We start from the raw sequence: 21208 nt of genomic DNA, 5'->3' as shown, positions 1-21208 counted from the left end.
CCACTTGGTCAAAAGTAAAAACACGTTGGTCGTTAAGAAACTAATTAGCATAAATCTAAAATTGCTCATAACTTGCTCAAAAATGATCATTTTTCAAAATAAAAACTACGGCTGTTATATACATTACAGCGCCGATCCGATTATGTAGGAGATAGAGCACTTATAATCTGGTGACAGAGCCTCTTTAACTTTATTCAGACAGGATTTATCTACAAACTGGATAAAATCACAGCAATAGTACCTCTAGACCGTGGCCTCTAAGCAGACTCATGAAGCTGTAACAAAGAACAAGAATGAGAATTTACTCCTGAACCATTATAAAAATATTGGGGTTATGAAGACATCCTTCAATTTTATAGTAGTTTAGGATATCAATGTAAATTAAATTCTTACAATCCTGTACTAAAATTAGAAAAAGAACCCATTAAAAATAAAAGAAAAAACAAAAGTTGCTATATTCATTCATAAATAATTAGAAATTTGGTTCATCAAAACCGGTTTAGGTTCTTGTCTGCTTAACAATTCCCTGTAGGACTTGAAACGGCAATATAAAAAAAAAGAAAAAAAAGGCTAATTCACATAAGCACACCATACAAGAAAACATTACCTTTCCAATGCGTTATTGCTTCCTATTATAAGAACTTAATTTCAAAACACTGTTTTCCATTATAATGGTTTCTTTTTAAAATTTCAAAGAGTATTACATTAAAGCAATACCTCACCTAGGAGCTATAATATCTGTCTTCCTTATTACAGTACTGCATTTCATAAATACTTCTCATTGACAAGCGAGCTAATTCAGGTTAATTTTATTGTGTTTTGGCGCTCTATCACATTTGTGTGCAATTACCTCTAACGTTTTATTGCAAAACCAGAAAGTAATCGGGACAATTATTTGGAAAGGAGGAGGCGGGGGAGGAGGGAGAAGTAGCTTATAAATTCTAAATCACCATCTATGGCATTTTCGATAAAATAGCAGCTTTATCTGAGCAAGTGGCAGGGATATCGGATAAATCATGCATCACTCAAGTGTAGCTGACCCCCCTGTGCATTGCACAATATAACAAGTGCTTCAAAAGAAACTTTCCTGGATCATCAATCATTCTTCATAATGCTACGGCAGCTATACCTAAACAGTAGGAGATTGAAAATATAAAATAAAATAAAAATATATATAGAAAAATAGACAATAGTGAAAACTATTAAATCTGGATGATTTAACACCTTCCCTGCCAACACATTCAGTGGCCAAGAATGTTACCCACCAAACGCTATGAGGATTATTATCAATAGCATTACTGTTGGGGTAAAGAGAAGAACGGTTACTAACCTTAGGATGATTACAAATTCAACAGGTGTTTCTGAATGATCTAATGGCGGCTTATCGGTCTGAATGGGAATGATTCCTTTAGAACATACAATCACAACTTGCTGCTCAGGGGCCACTGTGGCCCACAAACTATTTCTGTTCATAGGGCATATTGATATCATAAAGCAGAGTCAATTGCTCACGACCCCCTCTATAAGCCAGAGTGAAGAGTTGTTGCATAGTGTTTCCAGCTCTATCCTACTTGGCGTGACCGTTTATTGCATTTGAACAGGCGCCATGCAAAATACAAGAGTGGTCTCCGCAGGGTAAGTGGCTACGCGCACCTTCTCACAAAGACACCAGCTGAATGCTAGGGATTAGCGAAGATGGACTCGTAACGATAAGTTGATCACCGAAACACATTAGGGCATATTCATCAATGTTTTCTGGTGTAAATACATTGTAAAATGTAAGAGTTGGGGTTGAATGCCATATTCGTGAAGCCCCTTTGCTACGAGGGCGAAAAAGCCCATCTCCAACCTGGCATTGTTTTTAGCCTATGGCAGATTCATCAACAGGGACTGCATACTGCTCATGAATCTGGCACATTCTGCACGGTGGCGCACCTCTTGGACGGAGCACCCAAATTAATAAATATCCCCCAGAATTAATTAGACTGGGGTATTGTTTATGCACTTTAATTCAGAGTCTTATCTCTCTGACCAATGAGGAAAGGACCCAGCAGAGTGGCAGGGGCTTGGTGTTACATCACCTGTAAGGTTAAGGTCCATCATATTGCAGCCACATTGCATCTTACCTGTCCAGAGAGAGATGCAATACAAGCTTTGGCAATGAGAGGATATGATTTTGAGGTTGTAAAATGACATCACAGCCTTGATAAACCGCTCCAGAATAGATTCAAGGAGTAATAAAGAAAGAAAAGGAAATAATTAAGGGGAGAAGGCAGAGACGAAATTCTTAGATCACAAAGATGAAAAAAAATAAATAAATAGCTGTGATACTGGTAAAGCCCCCTTTATACTATTCCACCAGTCTGGGCCCAGAAGATCCTTATATATAATTTTTTTTTAAATAAAAATTTATAAATATTAATGCATAAAAATCTTTTAGTAGACTTTGTAGGATTGTTTGCCGAGAAAAGAATAAGAATTAGTATCAGATCGTCAGAAGGTGTATAAGCCTAAACATCAGGGGTAATTTGTAGGAGTCAAGACTGGTTTACGGGGGTGGCAAAATGAGCTGTTTCCTAGAGGCTTCTTCCGGGGGATGGGAATGCCAGGACTAAGGTAAAACCACCCGGTACTTATTGGTGTATGGCGGTATTATTTGGGGATTTAATTGCAATTATATGTGGGCTGTATATGGCAGTATTATCTTTGCACAATATGGCAGTATGGAGATATAATATTGGGTGAAATTAGAAGAAAAAAACGGTCTAAAAAAAGTGGGGAACACTAATTTTCTTACAGTCGGAGACACATTATTTCTAAAAACGTTCAGACATTAGAAGAGTAGCATGTTTTTTACCACTGTCCTGCCTTTTCCAGCAAGAATTTAGCAACAAAAGTGATGCATTCAAGGTGATTGTGACATTAAGCTCAGGTAACCAGGCATGTACAAAGCATTGGATACGGTTACATTTCCTGAATGATCAATATGTACGGTGTGTTGTTACACTATAGATTTCTATACTGTTAGACATGACATGTAGCGATGTAGTATACAAATACAGATCTACACACATCAGCTCATTACAAGACAACACTAGACATGTTCAGCACAGAACAGCATGTATCCGGTGATAGATATTTTATTAAGTCATTCCATTAAACTGACAGAAAACAGAAGGAAAATGGATGAAAAGAACAACAAAATGGAAAATGTCCTGATGCCTTAAAAGTTAGGTCATGAGGTTATAAAAAATAAATCTGTATTTTATCCTCACCTCCACAAAAACAGCGCCACTCTTGTTCATGGACTGCGACTGGTATTGCAGCTCAGCCCCAATCACTGCAATCTGAGCTGCAATACCACACACAGTCCATGGACAAGAGTGGCGCTCTTTCTCTGCGTTTTACGCCGTAGGAATATCCATTGGTCTATTATGGTATCACATCATACAATTCAATTGCAGCAATCCACAGTTCCTTAGTATATACAACAAACTTTTGTTTGAGATGATCGGTTCATACTTCTAGCATAACTACTGGAGATATTTTTTAAAGTACAAATGCTCCACCTTATATTAATGTATTAAGAGACTACATAATCAGCAATTGATGACTATACACCTAATTCCCTCCAGACAGTAAAAATATAGGGAGCATTTTAAAGCACCCATATTCCGTAGAGGAAGAGGCAAAAACCTATTTTCCTGAATTAAGTTATGTAGACCTAGTTCCACAGGGAACAAATAAATTAGTGTAACCTATGTTAAAGGGTTTTCCCACGAGGGACATTTATGACATTTCCACAAGATATGTCATAAATGTAAGACAGATGCGGGTCCCACCTCTAGGACCCGCACCTATCTCAAGAGCGGAGCCCCCTAAACCCTGTTCTAGCTTTTTGTGCTGACACGGACTCCCGGTCACTTACTGATTACATGGTCGGGAGTTACGGAAACAGCACAACTCGCCGAGCTTAGCTGTTTCCGTAACTCCCATAGTAGTGAATGTCAGTTACAGAAGCAGCGTAGCATGCGAGCTACGCTGTTTCCGTAACTACCATTCAGTTCTGTGGGGCTTACGGAAACGGCATAGCTCAGCGAGTTACGCGGTTTTCTCCTCCATGGTCGGAAATCAGCTGGAACGCAAAGAGGTAGAACGGGGGCTTAGGGGGGCACGATCTAGAGCTTGGTGTGGGTCCCAGAGGTGCAACCCGCATCTATCTGACATTTATAACATATCCTGTGGATTTAATTTTTTTTGTTATATATTTTTTTTAATCCCATGAACGGACAACTTTTTAACAACTTTATTTAATACTTATAATGTATTATCATACACCTGTACATCAGGATATTATAATTTATACAATATATATATATATATATATATATATATATATATATATATATATATATATATATACACACACGCTTAGGCCTCATGCACACGACCGTAGTGTTTTTCTGGTCCGCAAATTCCAGGACCGTGTTCCGTGAAATGTCCTCCGCAGTTCATCCGTATGTAATCCGCAAAATGCGGATAAAAAAAAAAGCCTAGGTAAAACAGGATGACGACAGAACTCATTCCCGGTCGTCGCCTAGCAACACTTCCGCAAATCCGCAAACTGCGGTTGACACACGGAGGTGTACCCACATTTTCCACGGGCCCATTGACTTCTATGGGCATGTCCGCATCGAATTTGCGGGCCGTAATAAGACATGTCCTGAGTTTGTGCGGCACGGATTTGCGGACATGCGGGGACCCGTGTAAACACGGATAGTGTGTATGGGCCCATAGAAATGAATGGGTCCGCAATTCTCCCGTGGATTTTCGGGGGAATTGCGGACGCAATAACACGTTCGTGTGCATAGGGCCTTATTGTACAGACAACCCCTTTAATGGGCCCTGATATTTTTTTCTTTTGCCTTTTAGATTATAAATAATGATGATACTTTAATAACAGAACAGGATTTATTTTCCATTTCTTATATAGTGTCCAAACAGTCTGTAGGTCTACACACTATATTAAATTAAAAAAAACGTATACAAGTCCCAAAAGTAAATAAAATATATTATTTTTATTATTAATATTATTTTCATGCAGCAAATACATTGAAATACACTGAAATGCGGAATGACCACACGCTAAATGTCAAACATACATTTGACATAATTGCAATATATTTAATAATAAAACCGTTCTTTAAAAGTAAAAAGATTGAATCCAGTTTATCCCCACAGAACATGAGAAAGAAATGACACATTTAAAGTATTCAGTCAAGCTTCCCTAATGGGAGTTATTTTACGTAAACTCTAACATATATTAGAACAATTTAATATACGAAAGCTCAAGAGGTTATCAGCCGTGATGTGGTTACCTGCTCAAATTTATGTTTACTAAAATGCTATGTCCCAGGAGCTGTGGTATTAATAACCGAGCAACAAAATTATGTTTCCCACTTCCTGTCATCCGTGATAAGTAACCATGAATTTGAAGAATATTTTATCTCATTTTAAAGAAGTTATAGATATCATCTCTCGAGGTGCTTCTCAGAAGGCCACATAAATATTGTCAATTCGCTGAACTTTGAACACTGTCCAACAGTGGAAGTAAATGACAGCTTATACATAAAGAGCAAAGTAAACTTACACACATTAAAATGACATCGAAATAATTATATTATTGCTATTATTTTAATTACCTGCTTACTTGCCATTGACTGCAAAATATCAGTAATCTAATATGTTCCAATTTACTATTGTAATTGAAGGCTTATTAATAAAAATAATAATAATAATAACGTATAATTAACCCCTTCCCGCTTTGGCCACATTTGACCTTCCTGACAGAGCCTCATTTTTCAAATCTGACAAGTTTCACTTGATGTGGTAATAATTTCAGAATGCTTTTACCTATCCAAGGGATTCTGAGATGGTTTTCTCGTTACACATTGGACTTTATGATACTGTTAAAATTTGCTCGGTACGTTTAGTATTTAATTGTGAAAAACACCAAAATTTAGTGAAAAATTAGTTCCTTTTTCTCAATTTAAATGTATCTACTTGTAAGACAGACAGATATACCACACAAAATTGTTGCTAATTAACATCCCCCATATGTCTACTTTAGATTGACATAGTTTTTGAACCTCCTTTTATTTTTCTAGGACGTTACAAGACTTTAGCAGCAATTTCTCATATTTTCAAGAGGCTATTTTTTCAGGGACTAGTTCAGATGTAAAGTGGCTATTAGAGCCTTATATATTAGAAACCCCAACAAGTCACCCCATTTTAAAAACTTCACCCCTCAAAGTATTCAAAACAGCATTTAGAAAGTTTCTTAACCCTTTAGATGTTTCACAGGAATGAAAACAAAGTAGAGATGAAATTTACAAATTTCATATTTTTTTTGAAGAAATTCATATTTAATTAAAAAAAATTGTAACACAAAGTTTTACCCGAGAAACGCAACTCAATATTTATTGCCCAGATTCTGCAGTTTTTAGAAATATCCCACATGTGGTCCTAGTGCCTTTGGACTGAAGCACAGGCCTCAGAAGCAAAGGAGCACCTAGAGGATTTTGGGCCTCCTTTTTATTAGAATATATTTTAGGCATCATGTCAGGTTTGAAGGGCTCTTGCAGGGCCAAAACCTCGTAACTCCCCCAAAAGTGACCCCAATTGAGAAACTACACCCCTCAAGGAAATTATCTAGGGGTATAGTGAGCATTTTGACCCCACAGGTTTATTGCAGAAATTCTTGGAATTAGGCAGTGAAAATTTAAATCGACATTCTTTCAAAGAAAATGTTGGTTTAGCCAATTTTTTCTCATTTCCACAAGGACTAAAGGAGAAAAAGCACCACAACATTTGTAAAGCAATTTCTCCCGAGTAAAACAATACCCTACATGTGGTCATAAACGGCTGTTTGGACACACGGCAGGGCTTAGAAGGGAAAGAGTGCCACTTCTGGAGCTCAAATTTAGCAGGAATGCTTTGCGGAGGCCATGTCGCATTTGCAAAGCCCCTGAGGGACCAAAACAGTGAAAACGCCCAAAAAGTGACTATTTAGGAAACTACACCCCTTGAGGAATCCATCTAGGGGTATAGTGAACATTTTGACCCCACAGGGGTTTCATAGATTTTATTAGAATTGGGCAGTGAAAATAAAAAATACTTTTTTTCCAATAAGACGTAGCTTTAGCTCAAAATTTTTCATTTTCTCAAAAACTAAAGGAAAAAAAGACCCCTTGTAAAGCAATTTCTCCCGAGTGCAGCAATACCCCATATGTGGTCATAAACTGTTGTTTGGGCACACGGCAGGGCTCAGAAGGAAAGGAGCGCCATTTGGCTTCTGGAGTGCAGATTTTGCTGGATTAGTTTCTGGGCACTATGTCGCATTTTTCAAAGCCCCTGTGGGACCAAAACAGTGGAAACCCCCCAGAAGTGACTCAATTTTGGAAACTACACCCCTCAAGGTATTCACCTAGCGGTATAGTGAGCATGTTAACCCTGCAGGGGTTTTGCAGAAATTAGTGTGCACTCGATATTGCAGAGTGAAAATGGGATTTTTTTTCCCCACAGATATGCCAATATGTGGTGCCCAGCTTGTGCCACCATAACAAGACAGCTCTCTAAGTATTATGCGGTGTTTCCCGGTTTTAGAATCACCCTACATGGGGCACAAATCTTTTGCCTGGACATTCGACAGGGCTCAGGAGTGAATGAGTACCATGTGAAGTTGAGGCCTAATTTGCCGACTTACAAAGTATTGGTTCACAATTGTAAAGGCTCAGATGCGAAATAATAAAATAAACCCGTGAGAAGTAACCCCATTTTGGAATCTACACCCCTCAAGGCATTTATTAAAGGGGTGTAGTGAGCATTTTCACCGCACAGGTCTTTTCCATAAATAATTGCGCCTTGGATGGTGCAAAGTAAAAATGTCAATTTTTCCCCAGATATGCCATTTCAATGGCAAATATGTCATGCCCAGCTTGTGCCACTGGAGACACACACCCCAAAAATTGTTAAAAGGGTTCTCCCGGGTATGGTGATGCCATATATGTGAAAGTAAACTGCTATTTGGGCACGCTGTAGGGTTCAGAGAGGAGGGAGAACCATTTGGCTTTTGGAGCATGGATTTTGCTTGGTAGTAGATTTGTTTGAGTATTACTGGTGTTTCCATTTATAATGTGGGGCATATCTGAGCTGGCAGAGTACATCAGGGGCATAGTCAGGTGGTATAATAATGGGGTAAAAAAAAAACAATAAAATGATCCATAGATGTGTGTTACGCTGTGAAGCAATCCTTTCTGCACAGGCCGGTGTCGCTCTGATAAATGTCCTTTCTTATTCCCCTTTTGGTCCACACTCCGCGCCTTTGCAGTTTGGGGAATTTTGCTGGGAAAGTGTTGTCCTGGTATAATACGGGCGCCCTCACTTCCAGCAGGTATGTTTGGGCCCTACCCTTCCTGGTTCCCTAAATTTAGGGCCTCGATAAATCGCCTCTTAAAACAGAAGAAATGTTCTCCTCGGGCCGGCACAACCGCATATTTTTATTTCCTGACTTATCGGAGCCTTAACTAATTAAATTTTTTCATAGACGTAGTGGTATGAGGGCTATTTTTTTGCGTGACGAGCTGTAGATTTTATTGGTACCATTTTGGGGTACATGAGACATTTTGATCACTTTTTACCCTATTTTTTGGGAGGCAAGAGACCAAGAAACTGCAATTCTGGCACAGTTTTTTTTATACAGCGTTCACCATGTGTTATAAATTACATGTTAACCGGCGATACCCAATTTATAGCACTTTTTTGTTTTATAACTTTTTGCACAATAAAATTACTTTTGTAAAAATAATGTATTTTTCTGTCGCCACGTTGTGAGAACCATAACCTTTTAATTTTTCGGAAAACGGAGCTGTATGAGGGCTTGTTTTTTGTGAGACGAGCTATAGTTTTTATAGGTACCATTTTTGGATACATGCGACTTTTTGATCACTTTTTATTTCAATTTTTTTGTTGGGTAAAGTGACCAAAAAAACAAAATTCTGGCATTGTTTTTTGCTGGTTTTTTTTATGCCGTTCACCGCGTGGAATAAATAACATAATATTTTTATAGTTCAGGTCGCTACGGACGCGGCGATATCAAATATGTATGGTTTATTTATTTTTTTCAATAATAAAGGACTTGATAAGAGAAAAAGGGCGATTGTGTTTCACTTTTTTTCCCACTTTGCTTTAGTCCCACTAGGTGACTTGAAGGTCCAACTGTCAGATTTTTTTCTAATACAATGAAAAAATGTATAAGATGTATTAGATCAATGTAGCAATGTATTAGATCTGTCAGTCATTCACTGACAGCAAGCCGATTAGGCTTCGCCTCCGGGTAGGGCCTTATCGGCTTCCATAATGGCAGATCAGGAGGCCATTCCTAGGACTCCTGTTGCCATTGTAGCAGTCGGCAGCCCTGCGATTGCAGGGCGGAGCTGCCGATCTGCTGACAACCACAAAGATGGAGCGATTGCTTTCGATCACTGCATCTAAGGTGTTAATGGCAGGGATCGGAGCTAGCTCCGGTTCCTGCCGTTACAGGTGGATGTCAGCTGTAACATACAGCTGACATCCACCGCTGATGACGCCATCTTGCCGACGGCTACGGAAGCCTTTTAGGCCCTGCCTCCGGGTGGGGGCTGGAAGTTTTCCGTACTAGGCCGACCGGTAGGCCACAATTAGGCCTCCTGTTGCCATTGCAGCTACCGACACCCCGGCGATTTTATTGCTGGGGTGCCAATGAGCTGCAAACACCTTAAATGCAAGGATCGCTTTTGACCGCTGAATTTGAGGGGTTAATGGCGGGGATCTAAGCTAACTTCGGTCCCCGCCATTACAGCAGGGTGTCAGCTGTAAGATACAGCTCATATCCGAGGATGAGGGCACCGACTCCGCTTCTGAGCCGGTGCCATCCATTTGTCGCGAGTATACAACATTTTGCGGGAAGCACTGGCTTTTCATGACGTATACTAACGACAAACGCCGGGAAGGGGTTAAAATAATACATATACAATACAAATAAATAATTTAAAAAAAATCTTTTTAATGACAAAAAAAAACAAAACACAAATTTGCAATGGAGTTTTTACTAGTTTAGTAAGAGGCCAAGTAAACATTTTTTTAATCGCAGCACTGAACTGAAAACATGTTACAAAATTAGGAAAACTTTTGTTTTAAAAATATTTTATAATAAAAATGGATATGGATTAATGTGTTTTACACTTTGAATTGGCAATCCCTAAAAAACAATAATGATGATAAAACATATAATATAAAAAATAATAGTAATAAAATTGATGTGCGTTTACTCCTAAAATTTTGTGAAGTCTTAAAAATTCTACATATCATGACGGACTGTTTAGATCAATTGGACGACTGATCCGTCACAGCTTAATGGTGTTTATTAAAAAGAGAAGCCACGTTGCTAGTGCTTGATTATGCATATTTTAATTGATAAAATTGCAAGTGACAGATTGAAAAAAAAACAAAAACAAATAGAAAAGTGATGACAATTTGCTAGCAGTTTTTCATTTAGCTGAGAGAAAAAAAAAAAAAAGTGTGAACATGGCCTTATCAGAAGCTAGATGACAACATCTAATGGCCACCATTACCGTGCCTGGAAGTTGTGTTGTGCTACAGACGCTCACACTACTCCTGCTTTCTCAGGACTACTGCTCTGCCAGTGTAAGTGTATGCACTGTAGGAGAATGGACTGTGTTATAGGTCCTGTCCATACAGGAGAGTGTTTTTGAATCTGTGCTACAGTACATGGACTTACAGAAGGAAAACAGCATAAGACATATAATATTTTAAATAAAACATGTGGTTATCATCATCATTCATATGCAATGCGGTATCAGTAACTGCATCTATTGGTGCCTCTTGGAATAGCTTTTTAATATACAGAATATTTTCTATTCTGCAAAAGATAGATCTGTAGTGGAAAAAAAGATCCATTGATGCCTATTACCGGCCATGTCAGCGCTAGTACAATTTACACAGCAGCATCAATCATGTCAAGTGCAGACTTAACACCAACTGCTGGACACCGGGGAATACCAAATCTTGTTATGTGAACTCTTGTAAAGCATATACAGTGCACCTGAAGGGGGCAGCGTTTTCACTGCAACTTACTTTCAGTGAAGGTCTAGAAGCCACGTTTGTTGTCAATGAAGAAGCTCGGCCTATAAAAAAGAGAAGAAAAAGTAAATTATAAATACTGCGAGTGGATGATAAGCCAACTGCAGCCCAAATGTCAGATGGAACACGTCAATGTTATCGTTTCCACATATATGTAATGTGATGCATTAGAAAAATGGGCTTCAGAGCAGCCAATAATAAATAGAGAATAGGATATGTCTCTCTAAATATATATTTCCTAGAGCACAAAACAGGAATTTGAGAGTTCAGTGGGTCATCTATCATCTGTAAGGAGTCATAATCAACAGATGAAGCTTGTTGAAGTCCCCTCTCATCACGGAGCCGGCAGAACTTTGATCTGCCGGATAACGATCTATTGTAAGACATAGCGGTGCCTGTAAAAATATGGCATATAAATAAACAGCGCCTTAATGTTGAAGATAATCACAGTGCCAGCCTTTCTGAGGACTGTTTGCATTTTTTATTTAATATTTTTTAAACAGCAAGATCATTTTTAGATAGCCCCCCTCTATCTTAACTTCCCATACTGTATGTTATCCATTAGTGAAAATACACCGATTAAATCCTATATAAGTAATAAGACATGCACCTCTATTATAGGGGGTGGGTGGGTAGACCCCTTTTGTTTTGTTTTTTTAAAGAATGGATGGAGGGGACATTTTAGAGGGACATTGAAAACCAAAGTCTATCTTATCTATATTTGTACAATTGGAGTCTATTGATCCCTGTGATCAGCCTATTCAAGCAGAGGATGCCTTGACTATGACCACTGCTCCATCGTAGATATATCTGGTCCTGGGAACTTCAATAAACATTGGGCAGATCTTTTTATAGTGTTCCGAATTGTGTATATTTTATTTGTGCAGCTACTTGGGAATCCAGGACAGTATTTATTATGTAGACAATCTAAAAATGTGCAACATTTGTGAGGGTCTATATAAAAGATACTAGTATTAATTGTGTTTGCCATTTTTCCTTTGTATAAATCAAGATGTAATGTATTGGTTAGTGGGTCATAGTCATCAGGATGTGGATGGAATTGCTACATAAGGATTTATTAATAGTGCCACAAAATATACAGATGTAGCAGAGCTGAATTAGGCACAACTCGATGAGATATCGCAATGTGTTTTTATATAGGACGGCAAGTAAATGATGTACGTTCAGAGTGTATGCCGAGAAAGCTCTCAACGAACACGCTAAACGTGTCCACATGGTTACATTAGCTCAACGGAAGCCAAGAGAGTGTCCTTTTGGCCTTAGCCTGACCGGTACCTTTTGAACGAAAAACCGATGGAAATTAAAGACAAGCACCCAAGTGCTTGCTTCTCGGTAGAGTTGTCTGGCTCATATGGATTTTAAGGATTTATCCCAACTGGACAACCAATCTTCAAAAAGAAGCTGCTCATAGAACAGGGTTTGGACGACCCCTCTCACTTTGCTACATTGTTTATGTGAGACTAAATAATCTATACCTATATATAATATACCTATGTATGTTTGAACAGCACATTCCAACAAAATGAAACAAAACATGTATACAGGTGCAAAAACGCCTGTGACTGCAAATTTATACAGCACTCAAGAAAATGGCAACAGCACACGCCGAACACCAATGTCACCTAAGCCACTAAATATAAATAAATGTGCATTACTGCTAAATCTACTTACAATAGGGAGGTATTTAGCGCACATTTTGATCAAATTGTGTGAGCCCACCTGCCACGACAAGGCGACCTCTATGAGGTGGGAACCTACGCTGCAAGGAAAATCAGTACCTTCCAAGAAACTAAATAATGACTGGTTTAACCATAGATGTCGCCAATAATACAACTGTTCAGTATATCACTTAAGATATCTGCTAATAAAGGGCCATTTAAAAACTAAGTCAAAGCAAAAAAAAAAGTGAATTTGCAAGCGGTACATGACACTAAAACAAGCCACGTGCGGCATTACATTGTGTGAACACGAGCAGATATAAACCTCTGCTACCTATGAAATGGCTGGAGATTTTGTTCACGTTTTGCTTGCTTCATACCTCCTCAGAGACCGTATGCAAATAATATAAAGTGCCCACATTTCATACCCCATTAGTTTATCAACATTTCCACATCAACTACAGGGCAGTGCAGTTGAGTCAGTGCTTTCATATTCCTGCTGACCTGATATGCAAGTCTAAGTGTGTGAGTGACAAAATAACCCTTTCAACAACTACACTGCATGAAAAAGAAGCAGTGAAGGATGCATGAATCTGTCATACAGTCGATGCTTAAGCCTGATTTCTGTCACTGTAACATAATGCATCACACGGAGCATCAGGACACAACATTCCCAAGTTGCGATGATCAATGAAGAAGGGTGGGAGCGAACAGCAGCTGCTCCTCAACTACAAAGAGGCCCAAGTGATCATAAAAGTAATTAAATGTAACAGATGAACTGATAAAACAATAGAAATCTACATGAATGGTTTATTAATACTGGGAGATTCTTCAAATTGTAATCTTCTGGCAGAAACCCTATTGCGTGTGTTTGTTGTTAATGCTAAGATACCAACAAATCATTTGGGAATATGACACCCAGGAGGGAAGATTAAATAATGTACATGACCTCATGTATTTATAGATCCAGGGTAGGGAAAAGGGTTGTTGAAAGTATATAGGATTTATATAAAAGGAAAATGCCAATTGGGAAACTGGACTGATAGGAGAATATTAGGTCCCATTGCAACAAAATGATAGGAAAATGTATAAAGTAACCAAGTTTCTAACAATATTCCATAAAATGTAGAAATATTCTAACAACCTAAATACAGTAGGAATGCTACACAAAGGGGTGGCCTTTGCCATATGTGACTTCAACGACCTGCTGGGATGCAGGTGGTACTCGAAGGACGGAGAAATGCGAGACAGGAGCGGTCTCATGAAAAACACCTTTTCGAAAAGAAGTCAGATGGGGAAGCAGCGACCAGTCATACATCTCTGATGCAGCAGAATTGTAATATTACATGGCAGCCATTCAAATGAGTTGCCATTCATGTAACGTTAGGACGCGCCGAGGGTCCACCAGAGCAGGAGCCATTCTTGCAGAGCGGCTCTTCATTCTGACACAAAGAGGGGAACCCCTCTCTATAATGCGCATACGCTCTAATAGAGAATGTAAATGGGGTTCTCCTTTAAGACAGCGTGCTCTCCGTGTACTGTATGGGGTTTGTATGTATGTAATCTAGTAGTTGATGGATGAATGGGGGGATAATACATTACATTTACCTCTAGGAATACCACCTGGTTATCCAAAGCTGATAACACAAAAAGATGGTATCTGCACATAATGTATAATATTACCAAGTATATAAGCATGAGGTAGACCCTCCCAACCCACTTGAAGATAAGTGACAGTTCATTGGGCACGTTGAAATCCTACAGTCGGGATGCCCACATACACATTATATTGTTGGTGAGACGAGAAGACATTTATCTAATGTGTTTGGACATCTTTAGTCTATAACAGTGACAATGGGATCAGCTCTGGCTTCTATTAAGGGAAAGCAAAGGCAACCAACCCATCACCGTCTCCCAAATGATTACACACTTGGAGTTTCCCAATGGCACCCATGTTTTTTTTGCCCTCTGCTGTGGAAAAGTGTCAGAATAATAGTTATTGAGTGTCTATGGGTACCTTCAATTTTCAATATATTACGCCTTGTAATTTAGACAAGTGAGAAATGAATTCCTAAATGAAGGAGTCTGGCAGCGGCTTTCTCCCTTTTTTCCCATTGAAAATACACGCATACTTGCTGAGCACGCATGTGTATAGGGCAGTCGGGAGAAATAGCTGTCCTGTCGGCTGAACGATCGTCTGCCTGACCGCTATCTAAAGTGCACGGCCAGCCTAAGGGTATGTTCACACGGAATATTTTCGGCTATTCTGTTTCCGACGGGCCATTTTTTTGCCACTTCTTCAGCCGTTTTTGGACCCGTTATTCATAGACTCTATAGAAAAACAGTTCCAAAAACGGCGCAAAAATCGCGAGTTACTCAAAAAACGTCTGAAAATCAGGAGCTGTTTTCCGATGAAAACAGCTCCGCATTTTCAAAAGTTTTTGAGTTTGCATGTGAACATACCCTCAGGGTATGTTCACACGGCCTATTTTCGGCCGTTTTTCGGGCCGTAAACGCTTGAAAAATCGGAAGCAGAACGTCTCCAAACATCTGCCTATTGATTTCAATGGGAAAAACAGCGTCCTGTTCCGACGTGCCGTTTTTTTACGCGGGCGTTTTGAAAAACGGCCGTGAAAAAGAAGTGCAGGTAACTTCTTGGGACGTTTTTGGAGCTGTTTTTCATAGACTCTACTGAAAACAGCTCCAAAAATGGCTGTAAAAAAACGCTGCAAAAAAACGGGAGTGGCTTAAAAAACGTCTGAAAATCAGGAGCTATTTTCCCTTGAAAACAGCTCCGTATTTTCAGAAGTTTTTGAGTTTGCGTGTGAAAATACCCTAAGGCTGGGTTCACACGACCATGTTACGTCCGTAATGTACGGAACGTATTTCGGCCGGAAGACCCGGACCGAACACAGTGCAGGGAGCCGGGCTCCTAGCATCATAGTGATGTACGACACTAGTATTACAGTACGGGACAGTTGTCCTGCAGCGAGGCAGGGACTCCTAGCGTCGTACATCACTATGATGCTAGGAGCCCGGCTCCCTGCACTGTGTTCGGTCCGGGTCTTCCGGCCGAAATACGTTCCGTACATTACGGACGTAACATGGTCGTGTGAACCCAGCCTAACACTTCATAGACACTTGAACATGGATCATATCCGTATCACTTTCGAGGATCTGTAAAACAATATTATCAGTGGTGCCTGTGGACAGGTTAGAAGCACTGACACAGAAAACAGCCCGCTCAGCACAACCACAATATAGCAGAATTGGTATTGTATCTACACTGCATTAGACAGCGCGCCATCAACAGCTCTGAACAGCAACAATTCCTGCCAAATATACGGCCATTTGTATTACTTTATCTGACAAACAAACTGGCCTCATAAGAGTGATCGAGGGAAAGTATCTATAAAATGAGAATAAAAGGCAGAACTGCGCTATTTAGCATGAAATTTTGCAGGACGCAGCAACTTTGAATGTTTAACCATTTTGCAAAAAAAAAATTGAAGGTGTCTTCTGTTTTACAGAATAAGAAAACGCAACTTAATCCATCATTATTACGTCTCGTGTGTACGTTCCCACTAATGCATCTTAGTCAACATGATTGATGGGACGTTTGCCTAAATACATCAACAAATATTTAATATTCAATAGGTTACTCAGATCTTAGGAAATGCAAAAAGTCTTTAAACCCATAGTAACTAATTAGGGCTGTTTTTGTGCCCTGGTAAACAGAAATAAACATTTGTTTTGTTTGCTTTAAATTCAGGAATAGAAAGGGAGCCCTAATGAGCTAATATAGAGGTTCACATGAGGGTTTTGGGACCCTCACTATATAAAAATAACATCTTCTATTAAAATTTTTGTCCACGTTGTCCCAGCGATCAGCTGTAATTTGTGATGGAACTTGGCAGCAAGTGTTCATTTATCATACAGCGCCGCTGCAGGGGAAACAAAGTATTACACAATTCCCACTGAAATAAATGGGCTGTCTGTATAACGAATGGTTCTGGTATACTGCGCTTGGTCCTCCAGAGCGAGACAATTGTTGTAGCCACTCTCGACTCTGTCTAAGGGTACGTTCACACGGAAACACCAATAATGTCTGAAATTACGGAGCTGTTTTCAGGGGAAAACAGCTCCTGAATTTCAGACGTTTTGACAAGTGCACGCGTATTTGCGTTGTCTTTTACGGACGTAATTGGAGCTGGTTTTCATTGGAGTCAGTGAAAAATGGCTCCAATTACGTCCCAAGAAGCGACATGCACTTCTTTGAGGCGGGCGTCTTTTTACTGCAAGTCCCGCACCTAACACAGTGCAGGGAGCCGGGCTCCTACCATCATAGTTATGTACGATGCTAGGAGTCCCTGCCTCGCTGCGGGACAACTGTCCTGTACTGTAATCATGTTTTCAGTACGGGACAGTAGTACCACGGAGAGGCAGGGACTCCTAGCGTCGTACATAACTATGATGCTAGGAGCCCGGCTCCCTGCACTGAGTTCGGTCCGGGACTTGCAGCCTAAATACGTTCCGTCCTTTACGGACCGAACATGCTCGTGTGAACCCAGCCTTAAAGGTTTATTGTAAAAAGGAAAATGAATGTAAGGGCTTATTCAGACAACCGTAGTTATACGTCCATGTGAAGGACGTATTTTTAACACAGACTAATGTATTTCCATTGTTTTAACAGACCGTGTGAAGTCTAATACGGTGTTGATTCCGTCAAAACGACAGAACACTTAAACAATGGTGACAAACTGAAACCATTTGCACCGAATCCATCACCATTGAAATCAATGGTGACAAAAGGAAACCTATCGTTTCCGTTTGTTTCAGTCAGGGTTCCGTTCTGATGGGAAGCTCCGACGGAACGTCTGAACAGAGCCCTGACCCAGATGTGAATGAAGCCTTAGGGTATGTTCACACGCTTTCAAGGGAAAACAGCTCCTGATTTTCAGACGTTTTTTGAGCAACTTGCGTTTTTCGCACCATTTTTAGGCCGTTTTTGGAGCTGTTTTCAATAGAGTCTATGAGAAAACGGCTCCAAAAACGTCCCAAGAAGTGTCCCGCACTTCTTTGACGCGGCCGTTATTTTACACGCTGTTTTTTGACAGTGACGTGTAAAATGACAGCTCGTCTGCACAGAACATCGTAAGACCCATTGCAGGCAATGGGCAGATGTTTGTCGACGTATTGGAGCCGTCTTTTCAGGCGTAATTCGAGGCGTGAAACGCCTCCATTACGTCTGAAAAGAGGTCGTGTGCACATACCCTAAGAGCGCAGCAATGAAAAAATGGAAGTACTGGATCCGTCGCTTGACGGACACCATCAGCGCCCGAAGGAACCTATTGACTTTAATAGGCACCATCTGCTTTCCATCATGGCGTCTGTCATTTTACCAGAAAAAAATAGCACTATTTTCAGCGTTTTCTAACCGAATATGTGCCATCAGGAACCTTCGACACAGATCTGAACAAAAGTGGAAAGCACGCTTGTACTCCACTAAAAAAAGAGGGCTAAATAAAAAACTATATTTTAAAAAATTAAATAAAAAAAAACACTGAATTTAATATATAAGACTTTGTATGGTTTTGAAAAATGTAGTACACCACACCACACCAATGCCTCATGCACACGACCGTTGTGCCATTTGGGCCGGTTTTGGCGGAATCCGAGTGGCACCCGATAGTCTTCACGGACCCATTCACTTTAGGCCCCATGCCCACTTCAGTGTTTTCCTTCAGGGTGCTAGCCGTTCTTCTGACGGCTAGCACCCTGACCCATTCATTTCAATGGGGCCATGCACACTTCAGTTTTTTTGACGGTCCCGTTGCTCCGTTCCGATCCAAAGTAGAGCATGTCCTACTTTGGTCCGAGATTCCGTGACCGTGAAGACCATGCAAGTCAATGGGGAGTCAAAAAAACTGAGGGCACACGGAAGGCATCCGTGTGCTGTCCGTGTGTGACGGAGCCGTTGCCTAGCAACCGCCGGGCGGGCAGAAAAACATTACAGAAATATTACACTGATCGGCAGCCACTTGTCTCTATCAATCACTGATAGAGAAAAGAGGCTGCTGATTAAAAATAAAATAAAAAGCAGTTCATACGTACCCGGTCGTTGTCTTGGTGACGAGTCCCTCCTCTTCCTCCAGACCGACCTTCCTTTCTGACGCGGCAGCCTGTGATTGGCTGCAGAGGCCGCTGTTGCCTGTGATTGGCTGCAGAGGCGGTCACGTGGGATGAAATGTCATCCCTGGAGGCCGGCCTTCTGACGTCATCCTGACGCCACTAGAGCCTGTGATTGGCTGCAGCGGTGACATGGATGAAACGTCATCGCTGGAGGCCGGACAGGAGGAAAGTATGAACTTTTTTTTAATTTATTTTTTATTACATTAAAATTATATTTTCCGCGCGCCGAGCATGGTACTGTCCAGGGTGCTGAAAGAGTTACCGCCGATCAGTGCAGCCCATTAACTCTTTCAGCACCCTGGACAGTACCATGCTCAGCAACACGGAGGGCACGCGGCCGCTAAAACGGGCACACGGATCCGTCACAAACGGCCGTGAAAACTGTGGCGGAAGTGTGCACGAGGCCTAAGTGGGTGAATCGGGTCCGTGAAAAATGGACTGAGTCTCCGATCCGAAGAAACATAGAACATGTCCCATCTTTCCTCCAATCACTGACAGGACTCGGACTTCATTGCTTGTGGTATATGGACGGACACTGACTGATAATCTGGAATAATTGACACTTCAGCATCTATCAGGTTCTAGACATGAGGGATTACAGGACTTGTAATAATATTATCTATTTAGTACTTCTCTATAGTAATACAAGTGTAACGTAATTTATACAGTAAATATAGTAATATAAAATAAATAAATCCATACATACTAAAAATAAATGTAAGTAGACTATAAATAAATGACAGAAACCCCACAACAGCCATGTCAACCATTCTCTGCCCATGCAGACATGTCACGACATACTCCTGACACACGGAGCTCCATTCAAGGAGTTGATAAACTTCCCACCGGTGAGCAACAGCTTGTGGTTGTTTTCCCGCCATTTTGCTCGCCAGCTGCGTCACACAGGTGACACAACACAGCAGCGGTGATAACAGGAGATCAGCGGTTAACAAGAGGAGATGGAGCCGCATCTCTCCACACTTCAAATCACGTCTTACCAGGCAGCATGAACACTGCGGCAGCTCCACTGTGCTGTGACTACAAGTCCCACAATGCAGCGCGCGGCGCAGCTGCTGGCGATTATAACCTGAGTATATCAGTGCACTTCCGGTTTCCCGCTCCGGGCTCCGCAGCGGCTTCTAGGTTATTGTGTGGCAGCAACGTCAGTTTACAGTGATGAAGGAAGATTCTATGGTGTTTTCAAGGATAAAAAAAATAAAATAACTACTATTTTCTATTTCTCTAATACCCATGTAAAAAACTTCCTTTAATCCAGAAATCCTTATAATCTGACACACATGAGAGAAGGTTTGTCAAAACTAGAGCAAGACAAAATAAAGCCATTGCCCATAGCAACCAGTTAGGTTGGGTGTTTATTTCCCACTGGTTCTTCAAAAAAATGAGGTGGAATTGTACTGGTTGCCATGGGCAACTGCTCCGCTTATAATTTGCACCCGTTTTGATACATCTTTTATGGACTTTTTCTGTGCATCACTGTTGATAACAAAGGACCGCAGGAATTTTTTGTTTCGTCGTCGCCGTATTCCATGTACCATAACTTTCTTATTTTTCAGTCAACGTAGCCGTATGAGCGCTATTTTTTTGCAAGATGAGATGTATTTTTCAAAACGTACTTATTAGTTTTTATTATTTTTTTTGCAGGGGATGGAAAAAAAATTTACACACTTTTTTTTAATAATAAACTTATTTTATATTAATATATTTTTTAGTTCCACTAGGGGACTTCACAATGCGATCTATAAGGCTTTGGTATACTCAATATTTCAAATCATTATTGCTTGCAGTGGCGGATTAAGAAGACCATGGGCCCTGGGCTGTTACCCAAACTTGGGCCCCCCTTCTCCACCACCACCCTGCCGCGCCGTAACTATTGCTAACACTACCTTTTTGCACAAGCATTAACAAATGGGTGTTACGATTCCCCTTTCACAGGGATGTGTCCCTACATACTGACAGTATCACACTGTGCAGGGACACATCCCCCATGTAGACAGTGCCAGACACACACCCCCCCCTGTAGATAAAGCCACACACACACCCCCCCTTTAGATAAAGCCACACACACACCCCTGTAGATAAAGCCACACACACCCCCCCTGTAGATAAAGCCACACACA

At 40.5% G+C, this 21208-nt stretch overlaps 1 protein-coding gene across 6 annotated transcripts in view; it reads right to left on the bottom strand.

Annotated features, from left to right (window-relative positions):
- Positions 1–20177, bottom strand: part of LOC142664151 (methylated-DNA--protein-cysteine methyltransferase-like) — a 359289-nt gene extending 339112 nt beyond the window's left edge. Inside the window, exons 1-3 of one of the 6 annotated variants that reach the window (XM_075843138.1) lie at positions 19917–20016; positions 11194–11243; positions 242–275 (exon numbers count right to left, since the gene is read on the bottom strand). In XM_075843138.1, coding sequence (XP_075699253.1) covers positions 242–271 — 30 coding nt within the window. In that variant the 5' untranslated portion in view covers positions 272–275; positions 11194–11243; positions 19917–20016. Of the gene's footprint in view, positions 1–241; positions 276–2126; positions 2184–11193; positions 11244–19776; positions 19876–19916; positions 20017–20068 lie in introns of those variants that run through there. The other 5 variants (XM_075843139.1, XM_075843137.1, XM_075843140.1 and 2 more) reach the window with 5 other exon arrangements.
- Between the last annotated feature and the right edge of the window lie 1031 nt (positions 20178–21208).

The sequence above is a fragment of the Rhinoderma darwinii genome, chromosome 11 (assembly GCF_050947455.1).
Source record: "Rhinoderma darwinii isolate aRhiDar2 chromosome 11, aRhiDar2.hap1, whole genome shotgun sequence".
Lineage (NCBI taxonomy): Eukaryota > Metazoa > Chordata > Amphibia > Anura > Rhinodermatidae > Rhinoderma > Rhinoderma darwinii.
The sequence above is the reverse complement of the archived record's forward strand: the minus strand, read 5'-3'. Positions and strand labels throughout refer to the sequence as shown.